Genomic DNA, 27568 nt, shown 5'->3' on the forward strand with positions numbered 1-27568 from the left:
CACCCTGGATTTGTGTGCTACCCAATAAATGCTGAAATACGTGCCATTGTTATTATCTAGCTGGATATTATGTTATTTATAACTTATTGGACATTTTTTTCATACTTTTCATTCTGGATTACAAAAAATATGACCAAAAAAACCTTAAATGATCGTCGATTTTCCCAAAAGTTTTGAAGTTGCACATTGGAAGTAGAGCACATTAGGAATCCTTATGTATTTTATTATCCCCTGAGCTTTTGGCTAAGATGTCAAAGAACAAATGTATGAAATATTTAATCGCCGAAAATCTCTAAAGACAAGTAGTTTAGATTTCCCAAATTGCAAAAGTCGTAGGAATATTGTTTGTCATCAATACGTAGTCAACTACGTCAGTAGTCTATTAAAATAAGTTCGACTGGTCACGCTGTTGGCGGCAATTTTGAATTAGAATACGAAATTTCGTATCTTTTCAATTTGGACGCAGGGGTTCAAATTAGCGGTGGTCCGAGGTCTGCGACCTTCCATTTTCGCAGTCGGACTTTCTACTTGGTTACTAGCTATATATATATCTACGCCGACGGACCTTGAAAGAAAATAAAAAAATAACTTTCCAAACATTTTTACCAAAGTTTTCTAATAAACGATCTCAAACTTATTTTCATCATTACTATCCATGACAGCGATGTTCAATTTGTTCAACCGCTAGATTTATACAGAAAATCGCCGACAAATAATATGTAAATCCGAGTAAAATCGTATCTCACTTCATCTGTCAAAAACAACATTGAAAATAAAATGGCTGCCGGGGAAGACAATTACAATATCGGATCCGATTCCGGAAGCGGATAATGGTAATCCCGGGTTTGGCTATCATTTAAAAAAAATCCAGACAGGTGACAAAATACATCTATGCATGGTAAATAAATATAAACACTAGAATTGAAAACCAAAAGATATATGTAAAAGAAAGAAAAAGCAGAAAACATTTTGTACACAAATTTTAATGTCAAAATCCAATACAATGTGACAGCTGGGAACAGTTTATCTAACAATATATATATATGTTTCTGGTAACAGTATAAATTTTCTTTATCAGTGATAAATGTTGGTAATGCATGTTAGATGCTTTTAAAGTTAAACATATTACTGCAATGATCTGCAATTTCAAGGGGTATTTTCTTCTTCTCAATTTTGATGGGTCAGTTAAATAGCTGGAAGTTTCTTATATAAAAAAAAAGATGTGATGTGATTGCCAATGAGACAACTGTCCACAAAAGACCAAAATGACACAGACATTAACAACTATAGGTCATTGTACTGCCTTCAACAATGAGCAAAGCCCATACCATTACCACATAGTCAGCTATAAAAGGCCCCAATAAGACAATGTGAAACAATTCAAACAAGAAAACTAATAGCCTTATTTATATAAAAAAAATAACTATGAAACAAATATGTTACACATAAACAAACGACAACCACTGAATTACAGGCTCCTGACTTGGGACAGGCACAAATAGTGCAACTATATATATGATAACTGAATGTAAGCAAATCTTATTATATATAGGTGGAGTCCATTGGGCCACTCTACCTCCTCCTGTTTGATAACTTTGAAACGGATGAGATCCACACCCCTGGACCGTATACATTCATGTATGAGACTAAATCAATAATCAAATGAAATATAATGGAAGTCCCCAGGGTCATCCCACCCCCTCATGTTTTAGAACTTGGAAACAGTCGAGATCCCTACCCCTAAACCATATTTATTCATGTATGGGACAACATATAATTAATCAAATGAAATATAGGGGGAGTCCCTGGGGATCACCCCATCCCTCCTGTTTGATAACTTGGTAACTGTCGAGATCCCTATCCCTAAACCATATATCTTCATGTAGTGGACAATATAACAAATCAAATGAAATATGTAGAGGGAGTCCCTGGGGATCACCCCACCCCTCCTATTTGAGAACTTGGAAACGGTCGAGATCCCCACCCCTAAACCATATATATTTATGTATGGGACATATAACAAATCAAATGAAATATGTAGAGGGAGTCCCTGGGGATCACCCCACCCCTCCTATTTGAGAACTTGGAAACGGTCGAGATCCCCACCCCTAAACCATATATATTTATGTATGGGACAATATAACAAATCAAATGAAATATGTAGAGGGAGTCCCTGGGGATCATCCCACCCCTCCTATTTGAGAACTTGGAAACGGTCGAGATCCCCACCCCTAAACCATATATATTTATGTATGGGACAATATAACAAATCAAATGAAATATGTAGAGGGAGTCCCTGGGGATCACCCCACCCCTCCTATTTGAGAACTTGGAAACGGTCGAGATCCCCACCCCTAAACCATATATATTTATGTATGGGACAATATAACAAATCAAATGAAATATGTAGAGGGAGTCCCTGGGGATCACCCCACCCCTCCTATTTGAGAACTTGGAAACGGTTGAGATCCCCACCCCTAAACCATATATATTTATGTATGGGACAATATAACAAATCAAATGAAATATGTAGAGGGAGTCCCTGGGGATCACCCCACCCCTCCTATTTGAGAACTTGGAAACGGTCGAGATCCCCACCCCTAAACCATATATATATTTATGTATGGGACAATATAACAAATCAAATGAAATATGTAGAGGGAGTCCCTTGGGGATCACCCCACCCCTCCTATTTGAGAACTTGGAAACGGTCGAGATCCTCACCCCTAAACCATATATATTTATGTATGGGACAATATAACAACTCATATGAAATATAGTTGGAGTTCGTGGGGCCACTCTCCCCCTTCCGGTTAGAGAATTTGGAAACAGTTGAGATCACCAATCTTAAACCATATATATTCTTGTATGGGACAATATTACAAATCAAAGGAATAATGTGGGGGTCCCTAGGGTCACTGTTCATCCTCCTGTTTGAGAACTTGGAAACATTCGAGATCCTCAACCCTAAACCATATTTATTCATGTATGGGACAATATAACTATTCAAATAAAATATATAGGGGGTTCCCTGGGGGTCACCCCACCCCTCATGTTTGAGAACTTGGATAACTGTCAAAATCCCCACCCCTAAACCATATATATTCATGTATGGGACAATATAACAAATCATATGAAATATAGATGGAGTTTGTGGGGCCACTCTACCCCTTCCTGTTTGAGAATTTATAATGGTTGAAATCCACAATCTTAAACCATATATATTTATGTATGGGATAATATTACAAATCAAATAAATTACAAGGGGGTCCCTATGGTCACTGTACACCCTCCTGTTTGAGAACTTGGAAAAATTCGAGATCCTCACCCCTTAATCATATATACTCATGTATGGGACTATATAACAAATCAAATGAAATATAGGGGAAGTCCATGTGGTCACCATACCCCTCCTGTTTAAGAACTTGGAAACAGTTGGGATCCCCACCTCTAAATAACATGAAATATAGGGAGAGTCCCTGTGGTCACCATACCCCTCCTGTTTAAGAACTTGGAAACAGTTGGGATCCCCACCTCTATATAAAATGAAATATAGGGAGAGTCCCTGCAGTCACCCCACCTTTAAATTAAACCATATATAATCATGTATGAGAACTGATCAAATGAAATATAGGGAGAGTCCTTAGGGTCACCATACCCACTCCTGTTTGATAACTTAGTGTACTGTTGAACACAAACTCAGATTTCTTTCCAGGGAAGCAAGTCTATTCATACTTTTACAAGCTCGTACTAAAGTCAATTTGAACTTTTAACAGTCAACCAATACTAACGTTAACGAACTGCAATCATTGCAAACTTGTACCACTGCAGACTCATGACCATGAAAAAATATACTTGATATATGTGTTGCTTTTAAAAACTTTGACAAAATATGTATTATTTGCCTCAATGATTAATTCATTAAAGGAACATAAATGTACAATATATGATTCTTTAATGTTTGTTCTTTCTAAAAAATCTTTAAAAAACAAATTGAAGCAACAATATTTGTTTTATTATATAAACTTCTGCCAAGTTTGCCTCTGCTTTTTTTTTACTTAACTGCCTACAGCGCCTTTGGTGCTTTGATTATTTTTATGCAGTTAATCTGCATTATGCGAGCACCCTAGTTTTGTGGTCTACCCAATAAATGCTGAAATACTTGCCATTGTTATTATCTAGCAGGCTACTATGTTATATATAACTAATTGAACACTTTTTTAATACTTTTAATTCTGGATTACAAAAAATATAACTAGAAAAACCTTAAATGATCGTCGAATCACCCAAAACTTTTGAAGTTGCACATAGGAAGTAGTGCTCATTAGGAATTCTTATGTAGTTTATTATCGCCTGTGCTTTTGGCTAAGATGTCAAAAAACAATTGTACGAAATATTTAATCGCCGAAAATTTTTTAAGACAAGTAGTTTAGATTTCTTAAATGGCAAAAGTCGTAGGAATATTGTTTGTCGTCAATACGTAGTACAACTACGTCAGTAGTCTATTATATAATAAGTTCAACTGTTCATGCTGTTGGCGGCAATTTCAAATTAGAAGTCGAAATTCGTATCTTTTCAATTTGGAGGCAGGGGTTAAAATTAGCGGTGGTCCGAGGTCCGCGACCTTCCACTTTCGACTTGGTTACTAACCACGCCCGACGGGCCTTCCACTCTGAGACAACTATATCACAGTTATAGTACAGTTCCACTTGAAAGAAAATAAAAAAATAGCTTTGCAAACCTTTTCGCCAAAGTCTCCAAATAAACGATCTCAAAACTTATTTTAATCATTATTATTCATGACAACGATGTCAATTTTGTTCAATCGCTAGCTATATACAGAAAATCGCCGACAAAAATTGTGTAAAGACGAGTAAAATCGTATCTGACTGACAAAAACAACATTGGAACACAATGACAATGGCTGCCGTGAAAAGACAATTACAATTTCGGATCCGATTCCAGAAGCGGATAAGGGTAATTCCGTGTTTTTGGCGAATCCAGGCAGGTGACAAAATACATCTATGCATGGTAAATGAATATAAACACTAGAATTGAAAACCAAAAGATATATGTAAAAGAAAGAAAAAGCAGAAAATATTTTAAACAGAAACTCAAAATTACTTTTGACAAATTTTAATGTCAAAATCCAATACAATGTGACAGCTGGGAACAGTATATCTAACAATATATATGTTTCTGGTCACAGTATACATTTTCTTTATCAGTGATAAATGTTGATAATGCATGTAAGAGGCTTTTAAAGTGTAAACATATTACTGCAATTTTGAAGGGGTATTTTTTTTTCTCAATTTTGAAGGGTCAGTTAAAGTAGCTGAAAGATTCTTACTTTATTTTCACAAATAACTACCTGAATGTAGGCAAATCATATGATATATAGGTGGCGTCCTTTGGGCCATTCTACCCCCTCCTGTTTGATAACTTTGAAACGGATGAGATCCTCACCTCTCAACCATATACATTCATGTATGGGACTATATATATAACTAATCAAATGAAATATAAGGGGAGTCCATGGGTGACCCACCCCCTCCTGTTTGGGATTTTACGAAACGGTCGAGATCCCCACCCCTAAACAATAAATATTCATGTATGGGTCAATATAACTAATTAAATGAAATATAGGGGAGTCCCCCTACCCCCTTCTGTTTGAGAACTTGGAAACCGATGAGATCCCCACCCCTAAACCATATATATTCATGTATGGGACAATATAACAAATCAAATGAAATATAGGGGAAGTCCCTGGGGTCATCCTATCCCTTCCTGTTTGAGAACTTGAAAACCCTTGAGATCCCCACCCCTAAACCATATATATTCATGTATGGGACAATATAACAAAGCATTTACATTTACTATGGGCAGGTCAGTCAGACCTCACCTTTGATCCTTGTAGTAGTGAACATTTGTCTGATTTGTGTCGCATAACTATTGTACTATAGAACACATACTCAGTTTTCTTTACAGGGAAACTAGTCCATTCATACTATTACATGTTCGTACTAAGTCAACACGTACTACTAACAGTCAACTAAAACCAACGTTAACTACCAACTAGAACAACTACAATCATTGCAAACTTGTAACACTGCAGACTCACCATAAAAATATACATTTATATATTCATTGCTATTGAAACCTTGATAACATATAAATTATTTGCCTTAATAATTAATTCATTAGATAAACATAAATGTACAATATATGAATGTTTAATGCTACATCAATGGCAGATTTAGAGGAATTTTCAGTGCCCCCCCCTTCCTTTTTTGAGAAAAAAAAATTGGTTGATTATAAAGGGAATCACTGAAGCATGACTGGAGCAGGTCCCCTGTTAGGCAGGCAGTGGGCCCCCACTTATGAAAATTTCTGGATCCGCAACTGCACATAATAACGTTTGCCTGGTCTTTGATTAACTGCCTTCAGCGCTTACAGCGCTTTGATTTACATTTTTTGACATAGGTTGTGTAAATACCACAATAATACCACAATAGTCCCAGTTTATTCTGTCATTCATCACTGTTTTTAAGTCAATACTTACTATGTCAATACTTATATTTCAGGTTTTAATCACAGACAAATCCACAGAAGTGTTTGAAACTCTAGAGAAGATATTACCAAAACTAAGAAGATTTGCCACTGCTAAACTAAATGAGACACAAACAAAAGAATTATGTGATATACTGACTAAATTGATTGAGTAAGCAATGTAGCTTCAAACATTTTTATACTCACTACATATTGTGTCAACAGCCACAATAAACAATACATATTATATCTTGGAAGAAGTGGTGTAATGATATCAATGTATAAAACATGAAACTATAAATAATCTCGTAAAATTATACACTTTAAAAAAAAAAACTTACAACAATATATACCTGAATTGTTATGCATAGAGCAAATAACTGAAAAATGTCATTTAACAGTTACATAATGATTATTCAGATAAACAACCAATAACCACAATGTTGGAGTAAATTTTGTTGTATATTACTTCATATGATTTGCATAATGAGGTTTCCTTCTATATGATAAGTTGCAAGTAATTCCAGTAGTGTAATTGTTTCTTCGTGGAGGGCTTCTTTTTTATGCCCACCTACTATAGTAGAGGGGCATTATGTTTTCTGGTCTGTGCCTCCGTCCGTCCGTGCGTCCATGCGTCCGTGCATCCGTTCGTCCGTTCAGGTTAAAGTTTTTGGTCAAGGTAGTTTTTGATGAATCTGAAGTCCAATCAACTTGAAACTTAGTACACTTGTTGCTTATGATATGATCTTTCTAATTTTAAAGCCAAATTAGACTTTTGACCCCAATTTCACCGTCCACTGAACATAGAAAATGAAAGTGGGAGTTTCAGGTTAAAGTTTTTGGTCAAGGTAGTTTTTGATGAAGCTGAAGTCCAATCAACTTGAAACTTAGTACACTTGTTGCTTATGATATGATCTTTCTAATTTTAAAGCCAAATTAGACTTTTGACCCCAATTTCACCGTCCACTGAACATAGAAAATGAAAGTGGGAGTTTCAGGTTAAAGTTTTTGGTCAAGGTAGTTTTTGATGAAGCTGAAGTCCAATCAACTTGAAACTTAGTACACTTGTTGCTTATGATATGATCTTTCTAATTTTAAAGCCAAATTAGACTTTTGACCCCAATTTCACCGTCCACTGAACATAGAAAATGAAAGTGGGAGTTTCAGGTTAAAGTTTTTGGTCAAGGTAGTTTTTGATGAAGCTGAAGTCCAATCAACTTGAAACTTAGTACACTTGTTGCTTATGATATGATCTTTCTAATTTTAAAGCCAAATTAGACTTTTGACCCCAATTTCACCGTCCACTGAACATAGAAAATGAAAGTGGGAGTTTCAGGTTAAAGTTTTTGGTCAAGGTAGTTTTTGATGAAGCTGAAGTCCAATCAACTTGAAACTTAGTACACTTGTTGCTTATGATATGATCTTTCTAATTTTAAAGCCAAATTAGACTTTTGACCCCAATTTCACGGTCCACTGAACATAGAAAATGAAAGTGGGAGTTTCAGGTTAAAGTTTTTGGTCAAGGTAGTTTTTGATGAAGCTGAAGTCCAATCAACTTGAAACTTAGTACACTTGTTGCTTATGATATGATCTTTCTAATTTTAAAGCCAAATTAGACTTTTGACCCCAATTTCACGGTCCACTGAACATAGAAAATGAAAGGGGGAGTTTCAGGTTAAAGTTTTTGGTCAAGGTAGTTTTTGATGAAGCTGAAGTCCAATCAACTTGAAACTTAGTACACTTGTTGCTTATGATATGATCTTTCTAATTTTAAAGCCAAATTAGACTTTTGACCCCAATTTCACGGTTCACTTAACATAGAAAATGAAAGGGGGAGTTTCAGGTTAAAGTTTTTGGTCAAGGTAGTTTTTGATGAAGCTGAAGTCCAATCAACTTGAAACTTAGTACACTTGTTGCTTATGATATGATCTTTCTAATTTTAAAGCCAAATTACACTTTTGCCCCAAATTTCACGGTTCACTAAACATAGAAAATGAAAGTGGGAGTTTCAGGTTAAAGTTTTTGGTCAAGGTAGTTTTTGATGAAATTGAAGTCCAATCAACTTGAAACTTAGTACAGATGTTCCCTATAGTATAATCTTTCTAATTTTAATGCCAAATTAGATTATTACCCAATTTTTACAGTCCATGGAACATGGAAAAGGATAGTGCAAGTGGGGCATCCGTGTACTTTGGACACATTCTTGTTTTTTTTCAAGAAACCTCTAACCAATATTTACCATCAATGTTTGTAGAAAACAGCAAATAAATAAAAGAATTTCAAAGATTAAATGAGATTTTACACGACAATAGAACTCTCTATAATGTGTTTTATTATATTGTATTACAGGATGTGTCATTTGGAAGGTGAGATTGAAGAACAGCATGGAATGAACCAGAGTATCTTATATAACCATGGTATACTGGAGGATTGCTTCACTATTCTGTCACAGGAGATAGATGTTAAACTTCTGGTAGGTACTCATGTCCAGTATGTTGACAATAACTATGGTGAACTGGGTTTTACTGTACATTTCTGTCCACTAATGGGAGATTTCAGAGACATCTGATTTCATTAGGTTTTATTTTCACTGGGTAAATCTAAAGATTGAAGTATATCAACTTATTAAACCAACTTCTATTGGTTACCCTCATCCATAGTTTTTCAATATTTTTACAATGAACTTCAACAACATGGAAATGAACTGGGCAATTTTATTGTTGAGAGTTTTAAACAGATATATCATGTTAAGGAGGGGTATTTGCGAAAAATACCAATCGAGAGAATGTTAAATTCTCAAGACTGGTATTTTTCGCACATACCCCTCAAGAACATTCTATATCTGTTTAATTACACTGAATGTTAACGTACAAAACACATTGATGATCGTGACATTACAAGCGTCCAGTCGGATAGAGTATTTTTTGGAAAATACCATGGCAGAGAAGGTAAAAAGGCATATCCTTTTTGCATATACCCCGGCTGGGTTAAAAAATTATTGATATTCATTTGATAACAGTAAATTGGTGAAAAAGACACTGGCTATCAACCGATCAAAACCCAGGATTCTTACATAAGGTGTAATTATACTTAAAACATGATAATTTGAAAACTGTGAATAATTACATTTGCCACCCAACTTTACAAATGATGCAAAAATGTAAATTTTTATAATATAACTAATTCCCCATAAAGCATTTCTACTAGAACTGGATAAAAAATAAACAAAAAAGTAAGAACTAGGAAATTCTGCAAAGGAGCATGTGTTATGAAACAATGAAGAAATTATTTATATTGTACTCCTCTTGAATAATTGAGGTTTTCAATCGCAAATATTGTCAATAATGTCTAATACCAAAACTAAAACTAGAACTTTAAAGAAATAAAATGTGAAAAATTGTAATTATTATTCATTTTGCAGGTGATTTTACAACAAATTGTTATTTTTTTAGTGCCTGCGCCAACGTGACCCAGGATTTTTTTTATTCCAATGTCATGAGAACTGTTTTTGCTGTCTAATTTTTTCCGGGTCACGTAGGCGCACGCTATTAAATTTTTACGAAACAATGACCAAAAAACGTTTTTTTAACTTCATTGGGCGTTTTTGATGCCCTTTTACCCGCTAACCTCACCCATTTTCTATAATTAATAGTATTGAAGTTCATCAAAACAAACTTCAAACCTATGGTAATATTTTAACATGATAATCAGTTTTCCAAAGCAAAATTTAGAAAATGAGAAAATAGGGGGGCCGAAAACGGGCCTTATTGTACCTTGTCCTTTTTCCATGAAAAATATGATTGTTTATTTGGATAATTTGGCTGCACTAAAAAATGATAAGTAATGAAAATACATGTAACAATACTGAAAATGACACACATTGTAAGAGGAAGAGATAATAATAGTTTTTCAAGTAGAAATTTAAATTTCCCATTGAATTTACCTCACTAAAAACAATAGTGTATTGTATTTATTCAGAAAACTATAGCTATTGTATTTTTTTCAGAGAACAATTGCCATTGTATTTATTCAGAGAACAATATCTAAGATATTGTATTTATTAAGAGAACAATTACTATTGTATTTATTGAGAGAAAAGTAGCTATTGTATTTCTTGAGAGAAAAGTAGCTATTGTATTTATTCAGAGAACAATATCTATTGTATTTATTCAATGACAATTCAAGCTGCAAAAATTTAGACGAGTAAACAAGTGCTAATTCTAGGGAAAGGTTTTATTTCCTTTGCAATAACTCCTTACATAATTTAGCTCACTATCCAAATTTCAAAAGTATAAAAAAAATTCTGGAGAAAATGAGTAAAATTCTGATAGCTGATATGTCTCTATGTATGCAAAGTTTTATTTTGCATGCTTTTATAGAAAAGCTGTAAGCATATTTTTGTTTGTGAAAGTCTTGCCATTGAAATTGAAAGTTTGCATTTATGCTTAATATAATCAAAATTCTGTATTCCAATTTACATAAAACCAAAATGCATTATTTCGTGTTTATATCTGTGACTTAATTTATTTTACTGCTGTTAGTCACAAGTAAGTATAATTGAAAGATTTGAGCACTGTGTGATATTTGTTAACACACAGTAGCAACATCCATCAATTGTTTGAACGTCAAAATAATTTAAAAAAAAATGTTTTTTAGATTTTTTCTGCATTATGCACATCTATTTATAGATAGCACATCTGTTGGGAAAGTGTGTGAATTATCACCTCTTATTTCATTTCAAGAATGTTAGTAATATTAACACATTTTGATGATTTTACACACACAACAAGAATTAAATTTTTCTGCAATCAACAATTTTACTATGCATTCAAAAAAACCTAGAGATAAACATATAGTATACTAATATATTCTCCTGGTATCCTGCTATTGTGAACCGATTCATTCAAATTATTAGCTCACCTGACCTGAATGGTCAAGTGAGCTTTTCTCATCACTTGGCGTCCGTCGTCAGTAAACTTTTACAAAAATCTTCTCCTCTGAAACTACTGGGCCGAATTTAACCAAACTTGGCCACAATCATCCTTGGGGTATCTAGTTTAAAAAATGTGTCCGATGACCTGGCCATCAAACCAAGATGGCCGCCATGGCTAAAAATATAACACAGGGGTAAAATGTAAAAACCAAAGCATTTAGAGCAAATCTGACATGGGGTAAAATTGTTGATCAGGTCAAGATCTATCTGCCCTGAAATTGTCAGACGAATCGGACAACCTGTTGTTGGGTTGCTGCCCCTGAGTTGGTAATTTTAAGGAAATTTTGTAGTTTTTATGCCCCACCTACGGTAGTAGGGGGGCATTATGTTTTCTGGTCTGTGCGTCCGTTTGTCCGTTCGTCCGTCCGTCCGTCTGTCCCGCTTCAGGTTAAAGTTTTTGGTCAAGGTAGTTTTTGATGAAGTTGAAGTCCAATCGACTTCAAACTTGGTACACATGCTCCCTATGATATGATCTTTCTAATTTTAATGCCAAATTAGAGTTTTTACCCCAATGTCACGGTCCACTGAACATGGAAAATGATAGTGCGAGTGGGGCATTCGTGTACTGGGGACACATTCTTGTTGGTTATTATCTTGAATACTATTATAGATAGAGATAAACTGTAAACAGCAATAATGTTCAGCAAAATAAGACCTACAAATAAGTCAACATGACCAAAATTGTCAGTCAACCCCTTAAGGAGTTATTGCCCTTTATAGTCAATTTTAACAATTTTTTCGTCATTTTTTGTAACTTGTACAAAAATCTTTTCTCTGAAACTACTTGGCCATATTTAAACTAACTTGGCCACAATCATAATTGTGGTATATAGTTGTGTCCGATGACCCCACCTACCAAACAAAATGGCCGACATGGCTAAAATTAGAACATAGTGGTAAAATGCAGTTTTTGCTTTATATCTTTGAAACTAAGACATTTAGGACAAATCTTTCAAGATTTAAATGTCCATCAGAATAATATCTATCCCCTCACAAATTTGCAGATTAATCCTACAACCTGTTGTTGGGTTACTGTCCTAAAATTGGTAATTTTAAGGAAATTTTGCAGTTTTTGGTTATTATCTTGAATACTTATAGATAGAGATAAACTGTAAACAGCAATAATGTTCAGCAAAGTAAGATCTACAAATAAGTCAACATGACCAAAATTGTCAGAGAACCCCTTAAGGAGTTATTGTCCTTTATAGTCAATATTGAACAACTTTTCGTCATTTTTGTAACTTGTACAAAAATCTTCTTTTCTAAAACTATGGGCCAAATTTAACCAAACTTGACCACAATCATTACTAGGGTACCTTTTTTAAAAAAAAGTATCTAATGATCCCGCCTACCAACCAAGATGGCCGACATCAGTAAAAACAGTAACAGGTGAGCGACAAGGCTCTTGAGAGCCTCTAGTTTTATATGTCAAAGTTTGGGGTTCTCTCCGTGGTCTGAGTTTAAAATAATGTGGATTTCATAAAAAAAAATGAAAATCAATCATACCTGCCAACCCTCCCGTTTTGAGCGGGGGATCTCCCACTCAAATCTATCTGTCTGTAGGACAAGGCTACTTCGAAAGGAGGGTAGTATACCTTACCTAACAATGACTTCACAGTTCAGCTAGCAAAAAAGCTTACCAAAGATATTACCTTTAGCTACATACTCATTGAAATCGGCTTTAAAGAAATAAAGTATATCTATTAACTCTTATATGTGTTTTGTAGATGAATAAATAAACAGGTCATATATTTCACTTGAAAATGTCGTTCACGCAAAATCTCCCTCTCAGCTGTCATAGCTGAGGGGGAGATCTCTCTCTTCAAAGGTTTCAGAGGTTGGCAGCTATATATGATCAATGTTTGCATAACTTTCAAACTGCAGAATAAGAACACGGTTATTGAGATAAATAAGACTCTTCTTATGTCTTGTCATCTTTGTTGTACCTGTCATAGATTGTTAATGCTGAACTTGTGGCTAGACAGAATTCAACTAAAGCACAGTTTTGTCTAATGATTGACAATAAATGGTACAGCATAGATTAAGATAAGACAAATATTCTTTAACAACTATAGCATAATTATGGTGAAATGTTCTTCACAATTATCTACTATATTTTGGGATGTCAGAGGAGTAAAATTATTGGATTTATTTTACATGTGAAATTAATAGTTTAAATCTTACTGCTAAATTACAGGTTTTCTATGCAATAGTGTATATTTATTTTTCAGGACCAATATACAGGTCAACGAAGGGTATATCAATTGACCTTCACCTTATTAAAGATGATGGCTAGACAAAACAAAACAGTTCAAGGTCGTTTGTTTGACCGTTTAGACATGTTATTGTCTAAAGAAGGGGCTGGGACAGAGTTAGCAGAGTGTTTGACAGAGGTAACTATTGATTATATTTGTGTAAAAAGGTGCACCTTTTTATAATTTAAGATGAGATTGCTAATCATAACAGTGAGCCTAAAATATTCTTTAGAGGAATAATTTTGTATGTGTGTATATAGATATAAGAAGATGTGGTATGATTGCCAACAAGAAAACTCACTCATCCAAGTCACAATTGGTATAGTATGTATTCTGATTGCCTTTGAGACTACAACTATCAACATCAAAAGGGGAGAAAAAAATGATAATCAAAATATTTTATAACAGGTATTCTAAATCAATGGAAAGTTCCTATATATATGTAGTGAGGACATAATTATGTAACACCAAACAACTTAATAGTAGAACCTTTAGTCAATTCTTCCAAACTTCTTTGTATGAACAGGAATTTATCCTTTGTTCTTCCATATTTTTTGTCAACTTTTTCAAGTACCTGTAAACACTTGCGGTTATGAGTTCAAACCCAGCATTTGGTAGGTGTGTTCTACTCCAAACTGAATTGCAAAGGATTGCCAGTTTTCCTGTCAAAGGTTGATGGCTCTCTCCTCCACTGATCACATAATGTATATTTCTGTAAATGAAACTCTTGATAATTTCCCTCATGTAAGTTTAAATTTGATTTTAATTAATTTTGGTTTATTTTTTTTTTTTAGGTTTTTACAGGAAATTCAAATACATGTATGAAAGTGACTGGTAACCAGATTCAGAAAATTATGGAACTTGTTTCTAAAAATCGTGAATCAGTGCCACAGTTTTTGGACTTATTAAATGCCATAGTGAAAGTGGAAGAGTTAGACTTACCACTGAAAAGAAATCAAGGTTTTGTGATGAACTATTTTATGCAGTATAGAGCTGAAGTAGCTTTTGTAATTGACCAGGATGAAGCTGCAAGGTAGGTTAAAATAGGATATAATTGAGCTTAAGTAGCTTTTGTTATTGACCAGGATGAAGCTGCAAGGTAGGTTAAAATAGGATATAATTGAGCTGAAGTAGCTTTTGTTATTGACCAGGATGAAGCTGCAAGGTAGGTTAAAATAGGATATAATTGAGCTGAAGTAGCTTTTGTTATTGACCAGGATGAAGCTGCAAGGTAGGTTAAAATAGGATATAATTGAGCTGAAGTAGCTTTTGTTATTGACCAGGATGAAGCTGCAAGGTAGGTTAAAATAGGATATAATTGAGCTGAAGTAGCTTTTGTTATTGACCAGGATGAAGCTGCAAGGTAGGTTAAAATAGGATATAATTGAGCTGAAGTAGCTTTTGTTATTGACCAGGATGAAGCTGCAAGGTAGGTTAAAATAGGATATAATTGAGCTGAAGTAGCTTTTGTTATTGACCAGGATGAAGCTGCAAGGTAGGTTAAAATAGGATATAATTGAGCTGAAGTAGCTTTTGTTATTGACCAGGATGAAGCTGCAAGCTAGGTTAAAATAGGATATAATGGAATTGACTGCATCAATTATTTGGTTGATGAAGTTTTCTATCAATACCAGAAAGTCTTTTTGGGAGTGAGGCATGGTGTCCTATGGACACATAGTAGTTTTAAATATGAAAATGTGTATAATAAACAATACACTACAAATTTGGGAGGCAATTGGTAACTTTTAATGATTCTATATGATAGTTTATTAATAAGTTTCATTATTTTGTAGGTTTCAGATCCTGACAGATCCACGTCACAAACATTTACAATATCTGATAGCTATGGTAGATATGCTGGCCACTTGTGCTGAAGTAAGAAATTATAACTTCTTTAAAAAAGAATTTTGTGGTTTTTGTCGAAAAAGCGAGACTAAGCGATCCTACAATCCATCGGCGGCGGCGTCCACAAATATTGACTCTGTGGTTAAAAGTTTTTGAAATTTTAATAACTTTCTTAAACTATACTGGATTACTTCCAAACTTGGACAGAAGCTTGTTTATGATCATAAGATAGTATCCAGAAGTAAATTTTGTAAAAATAAAATTCCATTTTTCCATATTTTACTTATAAATGGACTTTTTCTGCAGGGAAACATTACATTCACTCTGTGGTTAAAGTTTTTAAAATTTTGATAACTTTCTTAATCTATCCTGGGTTTGTACCAAACATGGACAGAAGCTTGTTTATGATCAAAAGATAATATACAGAAGTAAATTTTGTAAAAAAATAAATCCATTTTTTCCGTATTTTACTTTTAAATGGACTTAGATTTTTTGCCACAAAACAACACATTCACTCTGTGGTTAAATTTTTTTAAATTTAATAACTTTCTTATACTACTTTTAATTTGTACCAAACTTAGACAGAAGCTTGTTTATGATCAAAAGCTAGTATTTAGAAGGAAATTTTGTTAATATTTTGTACCTGTGTATCTGTATTTTACTTATAAATGGACTTAGTTTTTCTTCCAGTTAACATTACATACAGTCTGCAGTTAAAGTTTTTAAACATTTATTAGATTCATAAACTATCCTGGATTTTTACTAAACTTGGACAGAAGCTTCTTACAATCAAAAGATATTATCAAGAGGAATATTTTTATTGATTTTTTTCCTCATTTATTTTGAGCCTGTGATTTTCAGCAAAAGTAGGCGAGACACTGGGTTCTGCTGAACCCTTACAAATTGTTTTTGTTAAAATTGTTTTTTTATGATAAAAGTTATTGTCTTTAGTTGTAAATTTATGCTATGCATGTCAGTAATTTTAAATAGCAGTACCATTTTTTATTGAAAATATTTGTATGGTGGTTTTTTTCAATTACAGGGAGAAAACAGATTTATAGAATCTATATGTCAAACAATTTTCAAAATACCAGAACTTCTGAAAATTTTAAGTTCTCCATCTATAAATAACAACTTGAAGAAGCCATTCCTGAGATTTTTCCTTTGGGTGTACCTGAATACAGCTGGTGGGATGATAGAAAGTGGTGCTGGTGATCTTCCACATGAAAAGTAAGCTGGGTTCTATTGAAAAACATTATAATAGGAAATAGAGTATAATGGTTTAAATTAAAAGGATTATATTGATAAATTTTTCTTTCTTAAAGCCAGGCTGCAAGTTATAAACATACATTTATAGTTAAATACAAATTGCAAGGGTTTTGGAGGCAAAACCTTCTGAATAGTAGATTACTTATGTATTCTGTTGCTTATTCCTGTCAACAATAAAGCTTTTTGGTAAGAAATGATACATGTAATACTTCCATCATGAAGGTAACATTTAAATGTTTACATTCCATCATTTCTAACACTTGAGTAAGAAAAAACACTGAAGTTAAAGAGTTAATGCTGTCAATTGGGGATTTGCCGGTCACAAATGCAGTTATAGTGGCAACATGTAGCGGAGCCAATAAAATGAAAAATGGCTATATAAAATTTGCATTACAATTATTTGTCAACATCCTATCCTAAAAGGAACATTTATTTGTTTACAGATCTATGTGGGTGTACATAAATGGAATGAATCCATTGCTTAAAGAGATTGCTGATTTTGCTAGGAAGGATCCAAAGACTACAAAAACATTCTTGAAAAGGCCGCCTGCTAAAGGGTATGTATAATGATTATGGGTCCAAGGGGACATAATTCATTAAATTGCACATTGCTTTCAAGAAGGAAGTCTTAGATATTGTGTCTTTGAGAAAGAAAAAATAACGTAAATTAGCTGAAAGAAAATATCATAGTAATTTTTTATAATTATGATACTTGTTTTAAGAAACCAAGAATTTTATAGATAAGATTAACAAATTATATATCACATTTTAGTATTGAATAGATGATGAGATTAATGTCTAAGGCTTTTTTTTTAACTTCTTTAACCTCTTTTCCATTGTAATTTTTTACAATTTAATAGATAGTCGTAGCTGTGTTTTTTCCAAATAAGTTTCTTATTTTTCAGTGCTGATATTTATTGTTAACCTTCAGCAAAGGTTAAATCTTTGGAATAACAAAATGTAAAATAATTTATTTTTATGTGTCAGAATATATTATAAATCTATTTAAAATGAACATTGTTTTTTTAAATTACCAACTTTATACTTGTTTGTTAAAGTGGTTTAATTTAATGTCTTGTTTAGTATCCAGTCATAAAAGTAACTTTGTTATGTCCTTAAGAATAAAGTATCATCTGTTTTTAACTTTTAGAAATAATTTAAAGTAAGACAATCGTCTAAAGGGAGAACAAAAGTAGTCAGGAGTTATCAATGTTAATGAATCAGATAAAGACTAATTTTACAAGACATTTTCAAAATATTTAAAAAAAAAAATTAGAACTTAAGTTTATTTCTTATGCAACCTTAAATCTTCTTCATAAGATTTTAAAGATAATATTGATATACTGATGACCTTGAATATTGCATGTTTGAAATGTGTAGTGTATTTAAAGCTGCTTTCCCCAATTAGATTTGTCTGCTTCCCCATCTACATAATGATTGACTTTTATTTCCCGATTAGATTTGTCTGCTTCCCCATCTATATAATGATTGACTTTTATTCCCCAATTAGAATTGTCTGCTTCCCCATCTATATAATGATTGACTTTTATTCCCCAATTAGAATTGTCTGCTTCCCCATCTATATAATGATTGACTTTTATTCCCCGATTAGAATTGTCTGCTTCCCCATCTATATAATGATTGACTTTTATTCCCCGATTAGATTTGTCTGCTTCCCCATCTATATAATGATTGACTTTTATTCCCCGATTAGAATTGTCTGCTTCCCCATCTATATAATGATTGACTTTTATTCCCCGATTAGATTTGACTGCTTCCCCATCTATATAATAATTGACTTTTATTTTACAGAGATATCAGGTTTGTAGATTGCTTTGCTATATACTTGGCTGCATGTAGTATAGTTCTGTACACACACATGTGTGTCATATGTTTCCTAATTGGTCATTTAATGTTTGCAGAATCTGTAAAAAAAAACTTGAAATTTTCTCAACTTATGAATAACTATTTATAAAGAAATGAATAGAATATTATATATGGCTTATTAGTCATACTAGTAAATGCCTTGGTCAGATTATATGTTAACATAGTGTACCCTCTTAAATATTTGGATCAAATGATATGTGACATAGTTTACCATCAAATACAAAATCAAGCTACAAGTCCCTTTTGAACTTCCCCAAGTGCTGTAATTTTTTATCTTGTAAAATTATGCAAAAACTAAATTAAGTTCTTTCTAATAAAACTGACAGATAGGAATAATTAAAGAGAACATAAAGACTTAGATATGATTGCTTTTAGGCTTATGTTTAATGGTGATGGTGTCACAGTGGTTTTAATTTATTGTAAACTCACGTTAATTCACCAATTTTTCTTGGTATGTGTTCATGTCATTCATGTTTCGGGGTTTATGGAAGGTTCTTGACTTACAGAAATCATCTAATTGTGATTTAAATTTCTTCACTGATTCAGGTTTTTTAATTCGAGAAAAATCAGGGATTTAGTATGCTTGAAATATACTTTATTTTGTTACAGTGATAGGGAAAAAGTATCTAAATGGTAAAATATAAATACAGATACAAGAATTTGCTTGCTTACACTAACAGAACTCAATATTCACTGAGACACATTGAATGGAAATACTAAAGAATGTACCTACTTGAGTGTATGAAAATATAATTGGAGAACAGTTTTCAGAATTGCCCAATATAATGGCTTATGCTTTAGGCTGAGGCAACACAATCTAGCATAATTGCTGTAAAATGCTTAAGAACCGAGCTGGCCCTTAAGGTCTCCAGTTTTTGTCACATAGGCTATAGTAGATATACAATGGAACAGTTGGTTTCTAAAGTTTGAACTTTTGGTTTATAGAATATGTCTGATGAAAGGAAAAGCCACACATTTATTGCCGAAAAACTCATTTTCACAAAATTATCAGAAAAATTCAGTATTTTCCACTTTGCTTTAATTTGTTGAAACTTATATGCTACCCAAGAAATAAATGGAATGGGTGCAATGGGTAGAATATTGATTTTCAATGTATGGAGATGGAAGAGAAAAATGGATAATCTTTACAAGTTTTGTTGTAATAGAATTGTTTTTTTGGTGCAACAGATATGTAATGCATATTCTATGAAGTTTGTTGATGTCATCTTTGAAAGACTTTTGAACTTGAATCTTCCTTTATTCATCCAAAATGAACCTTGCATGATTATTCCTTGTCTGAGTGTAAGTGAATACTGGATGCTTTATAACATGGAGAAATCTTATTTAAATTGTTTGGTAATCCCGATCAGTTCACCATTATTGAAAATTCCCTGGTTGTTGTAAAACCTGATATCTGATTATTATTTTGTCTGAAAAAAATACAACATAAAACATTGCTATTAAACTGGGTAGAAATTAATTTGTTATAGACTAGTATGATATTTATATATATATATGCAAACATGACAAGCTTTTGTATAGAATCTAATCTGTCTTATAGAATTTTTTTGTGATAGTTTATTAAAGGTTACAGTATTATTGAAAAGATTAAATTATGCAATATATCTGCAGACATGTATTTTTGACTCAGATATTGTATTAAGATAATATAATTGTTTTATTAAACATAATATTCGAGTATTTTTATTTAAAATAAACTAAAACATAAGAGATTTAAAAATAAAATAAACTTTATGGAAAGATTTTGTAAAAATATTGCAGAGATCTTTACATTAATTTATATCAATTCCAGTACATTTGTACCAACCCTTATACAAATATTTAAAGTCAAACTAGATCTAAACACCCTTGAGCTTCCTTGATACTTTTTAAACATAATTGTGTATTGTTGTGTGTATCATTCTACCCTACCTACATATATAAATGATCCATTATAACATTTACCTCAGCAGTAATATAAAATCAATCTCAATTAAGATTTTTATACGACCGCAAAATTTGAAAAATTTTTCGTCGTATATTGCTATCACGTTGGCGTCGGCGTCGTCGTCGTCGTCGTCGTCTTCGTCCGGCGTCCGAATACTTTTAGTTTTCGCACTCTAACTTTAATAAAAGTGAATGGAAATCTATGAAATTTTAACACAAGGTTTATGACCACAAAAGGAAGGTTGGTACTGATTTTGGGAGTTTTGGTCCCAACATTTTAGGAATAAGGGGCCAAAAAGGGCCCAAATAAGCATTTTCTTGGTTTTCGCACTATAACTTTAGTTTAAGTGAATAGAAATCTATGAAATTTTGACACAAGGTTTATGACCACAAAAGGAAGGTTGGGATTGATTTTGGGGGTTTTGGTTCCAACAGTTTAGGAATTAAGGGCCAAAAAAGGGCCCAAATAAGCGTTATTCTTGGTTTTCGCACAATAACTTTAGTATAAGTAAATAGAAATCAATGAAATTTTAGCACAAGGTTTATGACCACAAAAGGAAGGTTGGGATTGATTTTTGGAGTTGAGGTCACAACAGTTTATGAATTAGGGGCCAAAAAGGGGCCCTATTAAGCATTATTTTTGGTTTTTGCACCATAACTTTAGTATAAGTATATAGAAATCTATGAAATTTAAACACAAGGTTTATGACCATAAAAGGAAGGTTGGGTTTGATTTTGGGAGTTTTGGTCCTAACAGTTTAGGAATAAGGGGCCCAAAGGGTCCAAAATTGAACTTTGTGTGATTTCATCAAAAATTGAATAATTGGGGTTCTTTGATATGCCGAATCTAACTATGTATGTAGATTCTTAATTTTTGGTCCCGTTTTCAAATTGGTCTACATTAAGGTCCAAAGGGTCCAAAATTAAACTTAGTTTGATTTTAACAAAAATTGAATCCTTGGGGTTCTTTGATATGCTGAATTTAAAAATGTACTTAGATTTTTAATTATTGGCCTAGTTTTCAAGTTGGTCCAAATGGGGATCCAAAATTAAACTTTGTTTGATTTCTTCAAAAATTGAATAAATGGGTTCTTTGATATGCCAAATCTAACTGTGTATGTAGATTCTTAATTTTTGGTCCAGTTTTCAAATTGGTCTACATTAAGGTCCAAAGGGTCCAAAATTAAACTAAGTTTGATTTTAACAAAAATTAAATTCTTGGGCTTATTTGATATGCTTTATCTAAATATGTACTTTGATTTTTGATTATGGGCCCAGTTTTCAAGTTGGTCCAAATCAGGATTCCATATCAAGTATTGTGCAATAGCAAGAAATTTTCAATTGCACAGTATTGCACAATAGCAAGAAATATCTAATTGCACAATATTGTGCAATAGCAATTAATTTTCAATTGGAGTTATCTTTCTTTGTATAGAATAGTAGTTGATAATATATGTTGGAAATTTGCCAGACATGACTATGATGTCATTTTCTATTTTTATTTGCCAATAACTTTATGTAAATAACTTCATTGGAAATTTGCCAATATAAAATGTTGCTGATGAAGCTTTTTTTCCTTATCTTATCTAAAATGTTTTAGATAATGTATGTTGGAAATTTGCCAGACATGACTATGATGTCATTTTCTATTTTTATTTGCCAATAACTTTATGTAAATAACTTCATTGGAAATTTGCCTATATAAAATGTTGCTGATGAAGTTTTTTTTATTGTTTTATACAATAAACAATGTATATTCACTTTTACTACCAACCAATCTTTACCATTCAGTGATAACAAGCACTTTATTTTACATTTTAATATTTTATGATGTATTTAAAAGAGTAGTTATTGTTGCAAACTCCATTAGAAATTTGAATTGATATCAGTTTTGGAAAAAGGGAAACGGGGATGTGAAAAAAGGGGGGGGGGTTAAATTTTTCTCATTTCAGATTTCATAAATAAAAAGAAAATTTCTTCAAACATTTTTTTGAGAGGATTAATATTCAACAGCATAGTGAATTGCTCAAAGGCAAAAAAAAACTTTTAAGTTCATTAGACCACATTCATTCTGTGTCAGAAACCTATGCTGTGTCAACTATTTAATTTTAGATTTAAATAAGAAGAAATCTTTAATTGATTTGTAAAATCTTGACATTTGTTTTGTGTAAAAAAACCCATGTAATGTCAAAAATTTGATCACAATCCAAATTCAGAGCTGTATCACGCTTGAATGTTTTGTCCATACTTGCCCCAACTGTTCAGGGTTTGACCTCTGCGGTCGTATAAAGCTGCGCCCTGCGGAGCACCTGGTATATATAGTGATTCACTGTGGCTCTTTTCACAGTAAATAATCATAAGAGTGAAAAAAAACATGCAAGTCATACACATTTCAGTATAACTTATCAATTTTAATCGTAAGTTTTTGGTGAAAAGAAAAATCCGGACTTGGTGATATTTTCCAACCTATAACTATAATCTAAAGTTGATTACTGCACCAAATGAATAACTTATATTCTTTTATAGTGACACAGGAACAAGTGGCAATGAAGCTATCAATGGATCCATCCATTATCTGTTTGACAGTGTCATGCCATTCTTACAGGTAAAACATAAAAACAGGCAATATTTAAATTACATGTGGTGGGATTAAACTGTTGGCGTTTTTTTATCTATAGTCTCCCCCTGTTATTTTTAATCATTAGATTATTTAAAAGTTACATTAAAGAATATACAATAACAACCAGTACTGCAAAAACACTTCAAGCAAAATATGAGACCATGCCCGTCTGTTCCACCTCTGACTCATTTTGTCCTGGCTCAGTAACATCCCTTAGGCAAGACTTTTAAGCTTGCTGTTGCAGATGGTGGCAGAAAACACTAGTGGTAGGTCAAGGATATTAGGATTCGTTGTATTGGCACTTCTCATTTTCATGGAGATTATTTAGCACCTCACCCTCAGTCATGGCTTTGAAACTTTGAAAGAAGTTTGGGATTATGTGAATTAACAATGAACCACTAATGGTTGGCCAGTGATATTTGATATGTGTTTGTTTTATCATTTGCACGTCTCTTTTCCATAGAAATTTTAATTGCCCATCCCTCAGTCATGGTGCATTGACTTTGAAACATATGGAGAGTAAAACTTGTTCAAGTTTGTGTTTAGGTAAGTTTATGGGGATAAACTTATGATAAGTCAATGCAGTTGAATTGAGTGTTGGCCTTTCTCATTTCCATGGTGATTATTTTCCCCTGCACATAATCAGTCATGATTTTTTGACTGAATTGTAGGCACAGCTTTAAAGTTGAAGTTATGCCATATTATTTTCAACATTTGCATTATATTACATATAAGCAAGACAAAGTTATGTGTCAACAGTTTATTAGAAAGTATGTGAAGCCTCATTAATGCTGTTATATTTATCCATTATTTTTATTTAGTACAATATTCTATTCTCTTATTGACATTTTGGATTTTCCATTGAGGTTTAATTTATTTTTCTTTATAAATTTGTTTCACAGATATTTTGTCGAAACTACTATCAGCCAGACCCTTCAGTATTCCCAGATGAACCACAGCATCTTGATGACCTTACTAGGAATTTCAAGGTAATTTGTTCATCGACAAGGAAAAATCAAATTATAGAAAAGTTTACCATAAGTTATTATTATAGGATAGGATAATTGAAATACAAATGTGAAATAATTCTCTAAGATTTGAATTAACAGTTTTATTAAAATAGGAAAAGACCATATATAATTTCCCTTTGAGGACTTCAATCTTTACTTTTGTTGATTTTTATTGAAATAGCTGGATTTGGAAAAGTTGGGGGGAGTTGCTTCATACCCAAAGTAATTTGGTATCAGATCATCAAAGGATCTATATCAATTTATTGTGTGGCCTTTGCTAAAGATATGTGGTACATAATAATCTTAGTAGCATTTGAGTTAATTTTTTTACAGGATTTTATGGAAGAAATAGCTCCATTAGTCAGTATAGAGAGACAGATGAAGTCTATTGTAGCCTGTACAATGAGTCTGTTGTCAGCCTCTACATTACCAGTTAATGTGAGTATACTTACTTATAAATCTTTCACTTCAGACAAAGATTAATATTTGAAACAATTTGCAAGAAAAATTCATACAAAGATATTTTTTAAAACCTAGAAGTGTGGACACAGATCAGTGTGGGTAGTAATTGCTTTATTGTTTGTATTTTTGACAGAATTTTTCTGATCTATTTCTATGTTTCTCTCATAGAGCCATATATCAAACTGTTCCACAGTGACACTCATCTTGGATTTTTAAACACCAATTTACAGAACATATTATGGTATAGTGTTGTCCATCACTCTGTCCCTTCGTAATACTTTCTACAATGAGGATTTCTTAATATTTGAATTACTTCATTATGACTGAACTATAACTCCATATAAAACAACATCTACATTCTTTTAACTATTTTATTGACAGGAAATGAGAGAATTTGAAGATAAATATGCTAAAGGTGTCCAAGGACAGGAAGTGAAGAGTGATGCTAGAAGGGTATGTAACTGGATTATACATAATTTTCTGCAATCAGAGACAACTTATATTAACTTTGATATTGGTTGCCAGAATTTATTCATATATTAGACAGTTGGGGTGTTTTTAACAACCTTGACTACCCATGAGAGTCTTGCACGGTTACATGATCGATTGACAAAAGAAGAAATTAAAATGGAAAGTTGCATGTGTAAAATGATGTGATATGTCAGATCTAAAATTATATCTCTCAGTGGATTTCTTTTCATTGAAATTTTTCTCTGAATGTTTAACGAGCAACAATCAATCAATGGATTGACAGAAACTTCAGTAATTAATGGTATTGTGCTTAGCTTGTTTGATTTATTTATAAATTTTAATAATTTATTAATAGAACTTTGTCAAATCTAAACAAATTTATTAAGAGACAGTGTAGGATTTTTTTTAATTTCTTTTTACAATTTATAGTTATATGACAGTATCAGGCCCGTAGCCAGGAATTTCCAAAGGGGGGTTCGTTGGCCTCAAAAACTCGACTTTAACAGTCACAACTCGAACAGAACGTTGACTTTAACAGTCATTATTTGTTTTCAAGGGGGGGTTCGTCCGAACCCCCCAAACCCCCCTGGCTACGGGTATGAGTATAGTAGTATTTCATGCTCAAGGTTAAGTATAAAGTAAGTTTGAAGAATTTCATATCGCTTCCTGTGCATATCTACCTATACATAAACCTTATATTATCTGCCATGTTTACGAATTTGAAGTTGTTTTATTTTAGTCCTATGAAGAATATTATCAATATGAAGAGGAAATAAACAGACAACTGAATGTTTTTGCAGTCAATATGAAAACAGCTTATGGAGGTTTAAATACAGTTCATGCTCAGATTGGGTATAATTCAGATGCAGGTTAGTCTGTAAGATGTACGCATAAAAAAGGCAGATTTTAAACAATGCAATACAATTATACTTAGAGAAAGTTTAAATGAGAAAAAATGGATCTTTTAAGTCTGTTGTTTAAGAAATTGTGCATTAAAATTTTTTGGAATTCCATATAGGATCACCTCTAGGTTAGAGTAAGGCAAATTTAAGAATTTTACATTGTCATTACTGGGTACCCAATCAGATTAATTGATACATATAAGAATATTAAGCTTTCGTCCATCTCCTGAGATTATAAGCATGTTTGGTTGTTACATTACAGATTATTCTGAGATTGATGGAGATGAAGAATTACCATTAGGACAAGAGTTCCAAGATCACATCACATTTTTTATTGACACTGGACATAAAGATGCAAGAAGTAGATATGCTCAAGCAGAAAAATTAGTCAAACAGTTATCGTAAGTAGTTTTTACTGATATGGTCGATAGTAAATTAATCTGGCTTATCAAATCTTTGGAAAGAAATGCATCATTGACTGATTGATTGAATTTATATTGGTTTGATCAGTAGCCAAAGCTTTTGAAGCATCATGTCAATAAATATAATGATTTTCAGAAATAACCGATTTTTACAGGTATAAAATCCAATGGATAATTTTTTTGTTAAAGTGTATATATAGTCAAGTTTGAACATTTTTGGTGGGTCGCGGCAACACACAATTTCAAGAATTCAACAAAGAATAATCGCAACACTCAAGTTTTAGTAATAAAAAAGAACCATGAACATTTAACAGTTCCCTAATTGATGATTTACTGGGCTTTTCGAGTGTGTTTGATACAAGTTTTGAGAAAACCATTGTTCAACAATATTAAAACCTATTGAAAGTAGCATTTAATTTTAAATAGAGAAATGTGAATTATGATAGATCTGTTCATTTCTGTTTTTGTTATGTAATTTTGGTACATTTTTTCATGTATGACGAGCATGACAACACATCTTGGCAAATCAAACTAAGATGTATATTGATTACATGTATCTTTCAACTTTCATTTTGATAAATATAACATCACTGAAGTCACTTTTGATGTTTACAAACAACAAAATAAAGTGTGTCATATGATTCTTAAAATGACAAAAAGTTGATAATCACATTACAAAATTTGTGTTTGAAACAACAAATTCAGTATTTGATTAAGGATGTACTTAGGTGATGTAAGGTAAAATTTAAGAAATTAAGTGATTAAAATTGATACTTTTAGCTGGTAGAGCATCAATTAAGGATAAAGATAAGCTAAAAATATTGATAGGTCATGGACCTCCTTTTCAAGATATTTGAGATTTAAAATATGGCGGGAAAAGGCTGACTCTGACTTTTACCTTATACTTGCATTGGTATTATTTGGGTCTCAAAACAA

General features: G+C 32.5%; 1 protein-coding gene across 23 annotated transcripts in view; it reads left to right on the plus strand.

Annotated features, from left to right (window-relative positions):
* LOC143067039 (inositol 1,4,5-trisphosphate-gated calcium channel ITPR3-like) overlaps nucleotides 1–27568 on the plus strand; it is a 152194-nt gene that overhangs the window by 85151 nt on the left and 39475 nt on the right. For all 23 annotated transcript variants that reach the window (XM_076239986.1, XM_076239992.1, XM_076239978.1 and 20 more), the window contains 13 exons: nucleotides 6585–6721; nucleotides 8899–9022; nucleotides 13774–13935; nucleotides 14592–14830; nucleotides 15591–15672; nucleotides 16685–16872; nucleotides 17355–17468; nucleotides 23272–23350; nucleotides 24268–24354; nucleotides 24709–24813; nucleotides 25219–25290; nucleotides 26048–26177; nucleotides 26473–26611. In XM_076239986.1, the coding sequence (XP_076096101.1) occupies nucleotides 6585–6721; nucleotides 8899–9022; nucleotides 13774–13935; nucleotides 14592–14830; nucleotides 15591–15672; nucleotides 16685–16872; nucleotides 17355–17468; nucleotides 23272–23350; nucleotides 24268–24354; nucleotides 24709–24813; nucleotides 25219–25290; nucleotides 26048–26177; nucleotides 26473–26611 (1658 nt within the window). The remainder of the gene's footprint in view (nucleotides 1–6584; nucleotides 6722–8898; nucleotides 9023–13773; nucleotides 13936–14591; nucleotides 14831–15590; nucleotides 15673–16684; nucleotides 16873–17354; nucleotides 17469–23271; nucleotides 23351–24267; nucleotides 24355–24708; nucleotides 24814–25218; nucleotides 25291–26047; nucleotides 26178–26472; nucleotides 26612–27568) is intronic.

The sequence above is a fragment of the Mytilus galloprovincialis genome, chromosome 3 (genome assembly GCF_965363235.1).
Source record: "Mytilus galloprovincialis chromosome 3, xbMytGall1.hap1.1, whole genome shotgun sequence".
Classification (NCBI taxonomy): Eukaryota; Metazoa; Mollusca; class Bivalvia; order Mytilida; family Mytilidae; genus Mytilus; species Mytilus galloprovincialis.